This window comes from Caretta caretta, chromosome 6, assembly GCF_965140235.1.
Source record: "Caretta caretta isolate rCarCar2 chromosome 6, rCarCar1.hap1, whole genome shotgun sequence".
NCBI lineage: Eukaryota > Metazoa > Chordata > Testudines > Cheloniidae > Caretta > Caretta caretta.
In genome coordinates this window covers 20,611,952-20,624,254 of record NC_134211.1, presented here as the reverse complement: position 1 = coordinate 20,624,254, position 12,303 = coordinate 20,611,952, and the positions used below count along the sequence as shown (strand labels likewise).

Below are 12,303 nucleotides of genomic sequence, written 5' to 3'. Positions count from 1 at the left end.
CAGAAAGTGAAACATAATTTAATTCAAAATAGTTTTTGATTGGATTTGGGTAATAAACTGGTTCTATTTCAAGCTGTGCCTTGGGCTTCCTACCTGATTTTGTGCAAACTTATTAACATCTCCGTTCCCCATCTGGAACAAGGGACTTGTTGCCATCTCATGGGAGTGCTGAGGCTTGATTCCTAATTGGCAATGTGTTTGAACCTTGGATTGAAGATGCTAGATGAGCTCAAAGTATTAAAAAGGTAACTCTCCATCATAACACTTTCTGTTGTAACTGCTTATGTATTTCTTTTGCCTCTTGTGACTATCTACTAAACCTTGTATGCACCTGTACAAACAAGTTTTCCAGGTTAATCGTAAAAAATATGTATATGTTAAATGTACTACCTAATATTTTTGATGGGACTAGATGAAGAGGTGTCTTCCCTATTTTTCATTATTCCCTCTTGTGTGCCCTTTTTCTTTCTGATCTAAATAGTCCCCATATTGGAGCCATTTTTATTGCAAAACAGGGAGTAGGCATTTTGTGCCCTAGCAAGAAGTGGCCTGATAGGTGATGCATAATGTCTGTTTGCACTGTCTGATGAAAAAAGAACATTGGCTGTTTGTTAGTGACCTGATTTCTAAAAGCAAAGCAAGTAAGTGATTTTGAAAGGAAACCCTCACCCTAATGTGCATGGTGGACAAGCAAGTGACAGCCTTAGAAATTATAGTGACAAATAGTGAACAACTGATGCTGACGCTGTTTTTAAAAAATATAGTTTTCATACAATGTGAACAGTTTAAACTCAGGGCTGGTCTACACTAGAAAGGTTGACCCATCTACAAAATTCACACCTCTTGAGGGATGTAGTTAAGCTGATGGACGGCCCAGTGTAGACAGTGGTAGGTTGATGGAAGAATTCTTCCATCAACCTCGCTACCGCCTCTCAGGGAGGTGGATTTACTACTATAGTGATGAAAGAACCCCTCCTGTCACCAGTGAGTGTCTACACTGGGGTGGAAAGAATGTCAGGCTGTCTTACAAAACCTGTCCAGAGAGCATGTTAGCTTTGGGAGGAGCCTTCCTGTTCTTTGGTCACTGGATAAAAGTGCAAGGACACTTGTTTCTGCTGAGTGGAGCAATGAAAGGGGTAACAGGATGAAAAAGGGGGTAAAGGTAACTCTACAAAGGAAGTTGTAGATAATGTTTGCCTCAGACTTTTTTAAATTTTGGAAGAAATCCTGGACTGAGAGAACATTGCAGTGATTTCAGACGGTGAAATATATTTGATTTATATAGAAATGGGGCTCCTGTATCATTGCATTACTAAAGTACGTTGGGGTGAACATTGTTACGAAAGTTAGTGCCATCTATCCCCTCCTCTCCCTCACACATGCCAGAGCACAGAGAGCTGATGTCACTTTCAATCAGCTTCTGTCTCATGACACGCTATCCAGTCCCCTCGCCCGGACTGGCTGATAGTCTCAAAGTTACAGTTTTCATAATCAAAGAACTATTGGAAAATGTTTTCAAAACATCAATACGTCTCTTGAATTTGCTTCTCAAATGCATATATATGTTATGTTCTTGGCACCAAAACTACTGTCATGTTTAACACTCCCTTCATTTTGAAATTAGTTAAATGCAAACAAAGTTGAAGTACCGGCAGAGAGAAAAAAATGAAAGGTTAAGTCATTGTTATGTGCCCACCTGTTGGAGCATCTCTCAGCTGTCACTCATTTAGTCCCAAAGTTAATCACGTTCCACACAAATTTGACATCCGCCTCATTTTATTGTTGAAAGTGTATTTACATCAGACATGAATAATCATGAAACTGAGGTTGTGGAAAGAGTCGCTAAAAAAAAAATCCCATGACATTTTAAGTTTCCTGTCTGAATAATTTTTGTCCCTTTTTGAATCTGCCACACATTGTGTTATGCAGAGTATTGTTCTGTGTTTGGGTCTTGGCAGATTGAGAAGTATGCATAGTAGGCATCTCAGCTCTCGCATCCAAGCAGACCTTTATTATGTGTGTCAAGTTTCCCTCAGTGGAGACTTAAGTTTGTCCCTATGCTTCACAAATGGCAAGTGTACTTTTAATGTTGTAAAATGTCATAAAACCGGGCCAGTGTCACTCTAAAGAAAAGGCTCTCACATTCTGAACATTTCTGCTGTTTTTTTTCTTATTTCTTAGAGTGGGTCTTGTTCTTACACTTGGATTTCACCAAATTGAGAGGTGGATACTACATAATAACCTTCAGTGTGTATTTCCTTCTTTTTCTCAGTTTAAAATTAGACTTGTAATGCCTCTTAAAATCCAGTTTTCTTTTGGCTTAATGGCGTAATAAAACACAGCTGCAGACATTGTAGCAGCTCTGCAAATGTAGCAGATACTTCCTTTAGCCAAAGCAGTGCCTCACCTGAACAAAGAAGCTTTTATGATTCCACTGCAATGGTAGTTGAGACATCTGCTAACACTGTAACTGGCCCTTTGTGGGGTGAAGAAAACTGAAATCTTCCATAGCCATTTTATTGCTTCTTTGGATCTGGTATGGGGTTAGTTATCAAGTGGCTTTAGAATTCTGGCCATAATGAGAGTATTCTGGCTACTACAGGTGTGGAATATGCCCAGTGAATACACAGCCCTGACGGGGTTCTTTCATACGAACATTATATTTCATAAATGCATTGTCACCCTGCAGGAAGTACATTTCTGGATCATGAGTCATTTAGCTTTCACCCTCTAACATTGCCAGATGCTTGTATCAATTGTTTAAAATTCCTGTTCTCTTTTCTCTGATTTATCATTTGTACTACACTGGTCTCCCGATATGTTAGGCCCTATATAAACATATAGGAAGGCATTGTCCCTGCCACAAGGAGTTTACAATTTAACATGACACTGAAGGGTGAGAGAAATGGTCAAACTGGAAATTGGCCATGGGTAAAATTATCAAAAGCTCCCAAGTCACTTAAGAGTTGAAGTTCATTTTCAAAAAGTGATTCAGGGCTTCTCTACACCCACAAGTTGTACTGCTCTCTAGTGTGGAGACAGTCGGACCAGAATAGAGGAGCTTTATACCAATATAGCTGTTTCTGTATGAGAATAGCTTAAGCTCTCCTGGTATAAGGCATTTTTATACTGGTATAACTCCAGCCACACTCGAGGTTGTACCGGTAAACTGGAATCACAGGAAACTATATCTGTTAACTATTCCAGTTAAGGGAGCGATTTTTTTTTTATGCCACTACAAAGACTGGATAGACCAGGCTTTGGGCACTGGTGCACCCAAGTGCCTAAGTCACTTTTGAAAATAGGACTTTGGTGCTTTTGAAAATTTTACCCTATGCTTTAATACAGTCCCAGGTTATATTTTAATTATAAACTCTCCCAGTCTGCCCCTTCTGCCTAAACCCTTTTTAATTGGATTATTTCTTGTAGGTGGTACGTTAGAAGTGCTTCTTCAGGAAGGATTTAAATAGAGTGTAGTGGCCTTACAGAGCAGCTGAGGAAGTGCCCTCTGCACAGGGTGACATGGCAGAGAACTTGTCGTGGGAGTAAACAAATGGAGCACTGAGGCTGGCATTGGTGGAATGGAGAGCTCTAGAATAAGAGAGAGAGGTGGCTGCATAAAAAGGAGTAGGTTAATGCCGAGCCTTGATTAAAGAACTTCGTATTTGAAATGGTGGAGGAGGGGAGGCCAGGGAAGGATTACAAGAGGTGGTGACAGGATGACGTGGGGGGGAGGGTGTAAGGAAGCTGATCTTATCAGCTGTGATTTGTGGGAACTGGATGTGCATGATGCCCCCCTCGTGGAGCAGGAGGTTTCAATAATTGAGGGGGAGATATTGACTCCATGAAGCAATTGACTTAAGATACTGTAATGGCTTGTCATTAAGAATTGTTGAGATATGAGGCCTTGTCTTCACAGCACAGTAAAAGGTGTGTTAACTTGAGTTGACTAACTTGAGATAAAATGCTAGCAAAGACAAGGCAGTCTGTAGTTTCCACCTAAGTTAGAAGGTCATGTTAAAGAATGCTGCTGTAAAAATCATTTTCCTAGCCTGTTGCTTTGACTGTGTCACTCCTCTCTGTTCAGCTCTCCATTGCCTCTCCGTCCCCCCTCTATCACAGGAAACGGAAGTTGCTTGTCTTCACTTTCAAGGCCTATCCCTAGACCTATCCACTTTTAATCACAATCAAGATGTCAACTCCTTTGATTAACCAATGATGCCAACCTCCATTGCCCACTTACTACAATTTTTCAGATGCACCTTCTGCTTTCTCCCATGCCGGCCTTCGCACTTGGGAAGAACTCCTCATAAACATCCACAAAGTTACTGATTATCCCTCCGCAAATCCCTCCTTAAAGCTCTCCTTTACCATGGTGCTTACAAAAGACTTGACAATGGGTAGGCCACTTGTGTGCTGATACCCCTGCCTGTCATACTGACCAGAATAGCCTCATTGTTTCCTCATACTCCCCTATCTGTCTCTCTACCCATTTGTGGTCTCTTGCCTTATATTTTGCTAGTAAACTCTTTGTGGGGAGGGACTGTCTTTTTGTTCTCTTTGTATAGCACCTGGCACAATGGGGTCCTGATCTATAATTAGGGCTCCTAGGCACTATGGTAATACAAATAATAATTACAAAGTGTCTTGTCTTCTCGAGGATTTTACCTTGAGTTAGCTAACTCAAATTAAGAATGCACCTTTTTTCATCGTGAAGACAAGGCCTGAGAAGTTCCTCATAGAAATGGTGGATACAAGCAGGTAATCAGACAGAGGGTCATTGAGAAATATTGTGGGGCTTATGGTCCAGGCTCAAAGGCCAGCCCATGATGCTACAGCTGAGAGGTTTGGAGCTAACAGATTTTCTGGAGCCCTGAACTCAGGTTAGATTCTTGTTGTCTGTGGAGGTGGGACTGGGAGTGAGCAGTTGGAATGAGTGAAGAGAAACAGAAGGCCGGCAACTTGGTACAGGGCTGGAGTGGCTCACTTGAGATTTCTGCAAAAGAGTGCTGTCTGTGTGTGGTTTGTTCATACCATTCATCAAAGAAACTGAACCCTGTGTACATTTTATCAATAAACAGACTACAGCTAGAAAATACCCTGACCCTGATTCTCATCCATATGGGCTTGCCTTTAGGCGACCTGTTGGCCCTAGGGCTAACAATACTGTATACATGAAGTAGCTCATGCTTTCAGGGTGGGACTCTGGAGTCTGTAGATGCAGCATATGCTAGTGTAATTGTCTCACTGTGGCACAGCTGAATTCACATCGCTTGAAAAATGGAATATGTGATGGACAAAGCAGTTGCCCACTCTTTCCTTTGCGAGTCTGTGGCTTGGAGTATCTTGGTTTTATATTTTCTGCAGCTGATAACTCCCTCTCTTTCTCTCTTTGCATTTTGATACAGTCATGGATCCCTTGATATGTATGTTGATGTTTTTTAAAACTTCTGATTTTTTAAAATGTTCTCATGGAGAAAAGAGGGAAAATCCCCAAACTGATCAACTCATAATACCTGAGTCCCTACACACATGCAGGGTGGACCAATAGGGGTGGGAGGAAAACCATGTTAGCAAGGTTTATCCATCGCTGAGTTCCTAGCTCTCATCCTCTTACTGAAAAACAATTTACAAATAAAAATTAAATTGTCAGTGGATGACTGTAATCTTTATCAATCTGGATGAAAATAGACCTAGCTATATTCTCTGTAAAAGCCTGCCTTGTAAGGTTTTTGAGTGAGAGAGAGAAATAAATGATATCAGTGAGCCTCACTGATTTCTTTCCAAAATGAGTAGGTACTCGTTGAACTCACCGCAAAATCCAACAGCTTTGAAGATGATCTTTCTTGCTTTGGTCCAACCTTAAATGTATTTTGTATAAGCTTATGTAGCCCTGCATGTTAATTTCACCGTTGGTTCTCCAACTCTTCTTAAGCATATCACTTCAGAAAAGAGTATCTTTCATAAAGCACCTTCCTTCCCAACAGCTAAATCTTGGTTCTACTTGGTACTCAAAATACTACATGCCCACCAGGAAGTGCTCCAGATCACTAAGCCCTGGATTGTATTCGAGAGCAGCTTGTTTATATAAGATGTTTCCTGTAAGTCATCAGTTCTTAGAGGTTAAGACTGAAGGTTTGTCTTCACGGCAGTGTTAGCTTGAGGTATAACTCAAGTATTGCCCCCAACCTGACAGCTGTCCACACACACAAATCTCTAGCTTGTTAGGTGATACTTTAAACCCTAGCTAGCTGGTCCGTTAGGGGGTGTAGTTTGAAGCTCTAGTGTGTCTGTTGCTCAAGCTAGCAATGCATTGGGGATGCAACTCAAGTTAGCACAATTCATTAGATGCTAATCCAATCTTCTGTGCAGCTTGAGTGTTTTTTCACAATGTGGTTACACTTACTTGAGCTAGGCGAACTTCAGAGGAATAACTTAAGCTATCTGTTGCAGTGAAGACAAGTCGTTAAGCAAACCACATCTAAAAGTCACAAGTATCCGGTGTTTTCCACATTCTTTTTTTAATCAGTGTCATAGTGGATCCTAGAAGCACCCATACACCACTTGATTATGGACTTAGTACCACCAGTGGTACCCGTACCAAACTCAGAAATGCTGCAATAAGCAATCTGCTCAGCATCGGATTCCCACAAACTTTGATGTTGCTCTCTCTCGGAATTTTCAGTTGTGTCCTTCAAGTGCAGTAATCTTCCCAACCATCTGACTTCCTTAAATGCCCTTTGCAGTGATAGTCTCATATTCTTAGGGATACATTCCTGTATGGCACCCCCACAAAGGACTTCTTCACCAGCAGAAAGACGACACACACCACTGTGCAGCCCAGCACTATCCCAACCACTAAGGCAGTGTAGTTGGTACCTGCAGGGAGGAGGGAGAGGAGGCAGATGTGATAAATGTATTCAGGAGCCTCTAGGGGAGAACCATTGGAGATTTAAAGTGCTGGAAGCTACTGTTTCACCCTGTGAAATCTTCTAAACACCAAAGTGCTAACCACTGGTTTATTTTGATACCGTCTCTATCTCGAAAAGAAACATGAAGAGGCAAAAATCCAATAAGCTGCCAACAAGCTCTAGTGTTCAAATGGTATTTTTGGGTGCATTGTGGTATTCATGAAAGTGAGGCACCAGTGTTAGCTTGAGGTATAACTCAAGTGTTGCTCCCAACCTGACAGCTGTCCGCACACAAAAATCTCTAGCTTGAGTTAGGTGGTACTTTAAACCCTAACTAGCTGGTCTGTCAGAGGGTGTAGGTTGAAGCTCTCGTGTAGGTGGAAGCTCTTTTCTTTTGAGAAGAGGCTGCTCTCCTTTTATAGATGTTCGTTGCTGTTGTTGAGGCACCTTTTTGTTTTGGCCCAGTTAGAATTTTCCCTAATAAGGTTGTCCCATGCCCTCACACACATGCAATAAGGCCTTCCATACCCCACCAATGGATAACATTATTTGTATTAACATCCCTCTATATTTAAAGATGTACAGGTTTACCTGGAGTATCCAAAGCAGCAGCTAAAGGAAAAGGACGTTAATATGGCAGTTTGTGCTTCATTGATAGTGGGTGGCATGTAAGTTTTGCCATCTCACTACATCGACGCTCTGGAGCCATGCCAAACTCTGCTGCTGCTTCTCAGGTGGCTAAGAAAGGGGTGGCTTTTCTTCAGTAATTGATGGAATGATCCCTATATATCCCTTCCTTACCTCTATAGTGCTACCGGGAGGCTTCAGGACTGTTATCTGGCTACAGTATCCCCTGTAGCTTGAGTACTGATGTACTCGGCATTGATTACTATGGCTTGTAGAAGCTTTTTGTCAGATAAGATGACTGATATGGGGAGTATTTGGTACTTGGTATTGCTCTGCTCAGTGGTATAGAGTCAGCTAGCCCACTCGCCTCTGAGTTTCATATTTTCACGTTCTGACCTTGCAGCATCACGGACTTATCTAGTATCTTGATGAGATTATGCAACATTGTGATGCTACCGATGAACACAAAAAGCTGCAATGCTCAAAACAATCCGGGGGACTCTTTGCCGTGTAAACCTGATTCACACACTGATGGACATCGGGATGATCCCATTTTTGTTTAAAAAAAACCCAAAACTAAAATGAGGAATATCTAATATTTTACAAGAGGCAAGCTCCCTCCAATTTTGAGGGGTTGTCTGCACTATTGCCTATGGCTCTCCCATTACTGTGGAGATTACGATGCCTAAAGATTGCACAGCTTGGAAGTCTAAACGTAGAGTGACTGCTAACTCAGACAGGTCCAAATGCCACAATTCTATATTCTGGGCATAAGCCCACTCTGCCATTTTTGCAGAATCATGTTCTTGGCGATCATTGCAGTCCTCAAAAACCAAAGTCTTTGTGGTGGCGTGAAACCCTGTGCAAAAGGTGCACTCCTAGAGCGAGCTGCTGCTTGTTTCTGTTACATAAGGGCTATGAGATCTACAGTCCTATATTCTCAGTGGTGAGGTTGGTGCTTTGGGATAATACACCAACTGCCCCCAGCCTTCCCTCTAACAGCCTGTTTTAGAAGAGCCTATTAAGAGACAAATGCCTCAGAAATTGAATGACCTCTTACCACTGGAAGGGCCCTTGGTGATCCGGATTGGCCCAGCAGTGATCCGATGGATCTTTGTTTCTAGTATCTTCCATGGCGAATCATTGCTTTGGAAGGACCTGCACCGTGAAGGGCATAGCCTGGACCTGCTCAAGCTGCGACACAGCTTCACATCACAAGTTACAAACACCTAGAAACAAGGACAGCTGGCTTTAAGTCCTAGCAGCCACGCCAACTCTCAGTCAGCAATGTAGCTGCAAGCCTCCTCTACCACAGCCTGGGAATTTTGACTATTCATGGTTCTGTGGCAGAATTTTCCCCTTGGATACACACTGCAGTTTTGCCATTTGTGTCACTCACTCTCCTGCATACTCCTGTATTTTGGGTGTGTATGAAACAAAGACCATTTTTGTGAAAAGGTTGTCCCGTTTTTCAACCAGTTCTGCTGCAGATGTTTCTGTGCGGCACTGTTTGCGCCTGTATTTCTGTGCATGTGCAGGGTGGGGAGTGACTTGTAGGCATAGTGGAGTTAATTTTCAGGAGCTGGATGGAGGAGAGTTTCTTTCATGTTTTATATGCTCTGTGGGAGGAGGAAGCTAGAAACCAGGTCACACATTTTTCAGAAGTGTATGGGGTGTGAGAACTTACATTAGCGCCATGCATGTATGGCTGTGTGCCTGCGGGAGCTCTCTGGGTATGTAGGAAGAGGCATGGATGTGTATTCTTTTTCTCTGTGTCAGTGAGGGAACTATCTCTGTATTAATTTGTAGGAGGTGGATGGGAGAAGGTGTGTCCTTCATGTTTCTAATGTGTCCATTGTGGAGGAGCCTTTATACCCTATTTGCCCAGTATCAAGGCCTATGGAACACCCTGGGTTCTCATCCCAATATCTCCCAAGAGCCCAGGGGTGTGGCAGTACTGAGCTGTCAGCTGTAGTCATATAAGAAGGAGCAAAGTGGTGAATCACCTCAGGAACGGTGTCGGCTACTGAGGAGAGCCTGAGGCTGTACACCTTGTCCTTGGAATCTTCCAGAATCACTTCTTTGGCTGCCTTGTAATTCAAGCATCTGCAAGGAAAAAGTACCATGAATAACTTTGCGACCAGTGTGGTCATTAACAATTGGTACCTCAAACCAGGGATTAATCAGTCTTGACTTTTCTATTTCTATATACATATGCAGGGAATGGACAGCCCAGATTCTGTGCTGTGCAGCTGAGAGGTGTGTCCGCCAGCCAGAGAGCTGTATTCTCTAGCTCAGAGGTGGGCAAACTGTGGCCCGCGGGACCGTCCTGCCTGGCCCTTGAGCTCCTCGCCGGGGAGGCTAGCCAGGGAGCTCCTGGCTGGCCCCTCCCTTGCTGTCTCCCCCTCCCCCGCAGTCATGCTGCCGGGCAGTGGGTCTTTGAGCTCCTGCTGCTCTGAGCGGCATGGTAAGGGGTGGGTGGGGGTTGGATAAGGGGCAGGAGGTCCTGGGGGGGTGGGGCAGTTAGGAGGCAGAGAGCAGGGGGCGGTTGGATATGGCGGAGGTTTGGGGGGGCAGTCAGGGGATGGGGAACAGGGGTGGTTGGATAGCGGGTGGGGTCATGGGAGGCCTGTCAGGGGGCAGGGGTGTGGATGGGGTCGGGGGGGCAGACAGGGAGCAGGGGGGGTTGGATAGGGGGTGCGGTCCCACAGGGGTGGCTAGGGGTGGGGGGGCAGTCAGGGACAGGGAGCAGGGGGGTTGGATGGGGGTGGGGTCCCAGAGGGGCTGTTAGGGGCAGGGGGTCCAGGGAGGGGGCAGACGGGGGGGTTGGATGGGTTGGGGGTTTTGAGAGGGGCTGTCAGGAGGTGGGAGGGGGCGGGGACCAGGCTGTTTGGGGAGGCATAGCTTTCCCTACCCAGCCCTCCATACAGTTTCGCACCCCGATGTGGCCCTCATGCCAAAAAGTTTGCCCATCCCTGCTCTAGCTTGTTGCATTCTGGCCACAGTACTGGCTTGCTCTAACCTTCACCATCTGGTTACAGACTGTCAGGGACCATCTGCCAGCTGCAGATACACTCTAGTCACACCCATACTGCCCTGATTCATCCCCTGTGCCAATGGGAGTACAGGCTTCATATGTCATGCGGGGACCAATATTAGGGCAAGAGGGGAGGAGTGCTGTCTGCCTGGCCCTGTCAGTCCTTAGCACCTCTACTGAGCCTGACAGTGCCAACAGTGAAGGTGGTTTTTGGTGGTACAGATGGAAGTGGACTGAGACAACCAACTCTTCTCACAAAGGCCACTGATAGACCTCGAAGATGGTCATGAAGGCACTTAGTGACTTAGGCTGGATTTGAACTAGTGATGTGGAGGTGAAAGGCTCTTACCCTTTTTGTATGATGAAGATGCCATTGGAAGAGTCCTGGCTGCCTAGCACCTGACAGGATTGCACCACCAGCTGGGCATCAGCCAGGTCGCTCTTGGCCGACACACTGATAAATAATTGGTCATTGACACTGGCATTAATGGAAGCCCCCTGTTCTAATGATCTCATCCCACCTGCAGTCTGTGTGCTGAATCTAATATCAAAGCTGAAGTTGCCAAAGCCTTTATCTGTGGGGCCCACAAAAGGGCAGTAGTTGCTGCCAGCTCCCTCCTCCTGTTTGGTGTATTTGCAGCTCACTGGGATGGCCAGGGTTTTCTTGAATGGACTGGACAATGCTCCTTGGTGTCGACCAATTATTTTGTTGGTGAAGATGAAGAAAGGTGGATCTTCCTGCAAAAACAGGAAGGGACAGAGATGTCAGAGTAAGAGTGAGGCGTTGAATGTTAATGCCCCAAAGACTTGGGGGAACACTTTCTCTGATGCAGAAGGGATTTCCCCAGGGAATTCCCATTAGCGTTTACAGAAATCTCAACAGCATTCATGGTGTAGAGGGTTTCAGAGGAAGGATGGTCTCATGGCTACGGCGCTGGGCTAGGATTCAATCTGGAGTTCTGGGCTCTGCCACAAGTTTTCTGTGTGACCTTGGGCAAGTCATTTAAACTCTGTGCCCTAGTCCCCCCTGCCCCTTGTATAATAGGGATAATACCACTCCAGTTCTTTCAGATTTTGTCTGTCTTGTCTGTTTACGCTGTATGTTCTTTAGGACAGGGACTGCCTCTCTGTGTCTGTGTGTGTGTGTGTGTACGTGTACACACACCCATACAGAACCTAGTGCAATCCAGCCAGCAGCTGGGGGGTCTGACATATGTCGTTTTGCTGGTTATGTGCTTTGTCTCTCCAGTGCTTACTGGCTTGGCCGTGGCCAGTGCTTCTGCTGGTGCAGAAGCTTTGTTTGGTACCAGTGTAGCAGACTTAACTCCATGCACCCATGGACTATTGCTGTATTCCACCAAATCCTCTCCCCACCCTGGGCTACTCACCCATGGTGAACACAGATATCAGACAATTGTAAACCCCCAGCAGAGTGCTCTGGCAATCAGTACCTTCACCCTGGTTCCACACACATCAAGTGGGATCTTGACTAGAAGGTGCGTGCTGTTGCTGCTGATCAGGCATTCAGGGTTATTCTTCTGAAGATCACTTTCCTGCACGTCTCCTAAACTAGATCGGGGAACAGAGAGCTGCATTCGATCCTCAAGACACAGCAGAACTGAGAAAAGGAGGTGCCAAACAAGGAGAGAAAAAGCTTTCAAAAGGGAGAAAGTCCACTGCTGAAACAAGGAGGAGGGCGTAGCAGTTCTCATTTATGAGATCCACTGC

At 44.9% G+C, this 12,303-nt stretch overlaps 1 protein-coding gene across 1 annotated transcript; it reads right to left on the bottom strand.

Annotated features, from left to right (window-relative positions):
- Positions 1-6,502: 6,502 nt before the first annotated feature.
- Positions 6,503-12,267, bottom strand: LOC142072484 (oncoprotein-induced transcript 3 protein-like). The gene is made up of 5 exons (XM_075129308.1): positions 12,027-12,267; positions 10,925-11,313; positions 9,545-9,644; positions 8,599-8,767; positions 6,503-6,879 (listed from the first exon to the last, which is right to left on the bottom strand). Exons 1-5 carry the CDS (start codon positions 12,168-12,170, stop codon positions 6,755-6,757), a joined length of 927 nt encoding a protein of 308 aa, XP_074985409.1. The 5' UTR covers positions 12,171-12,267; the 3' UTR covers positions 6,503-6,754.
- Between the last annotated feature and the right edge of the window lie 36 nt (positions 12,268-12,303).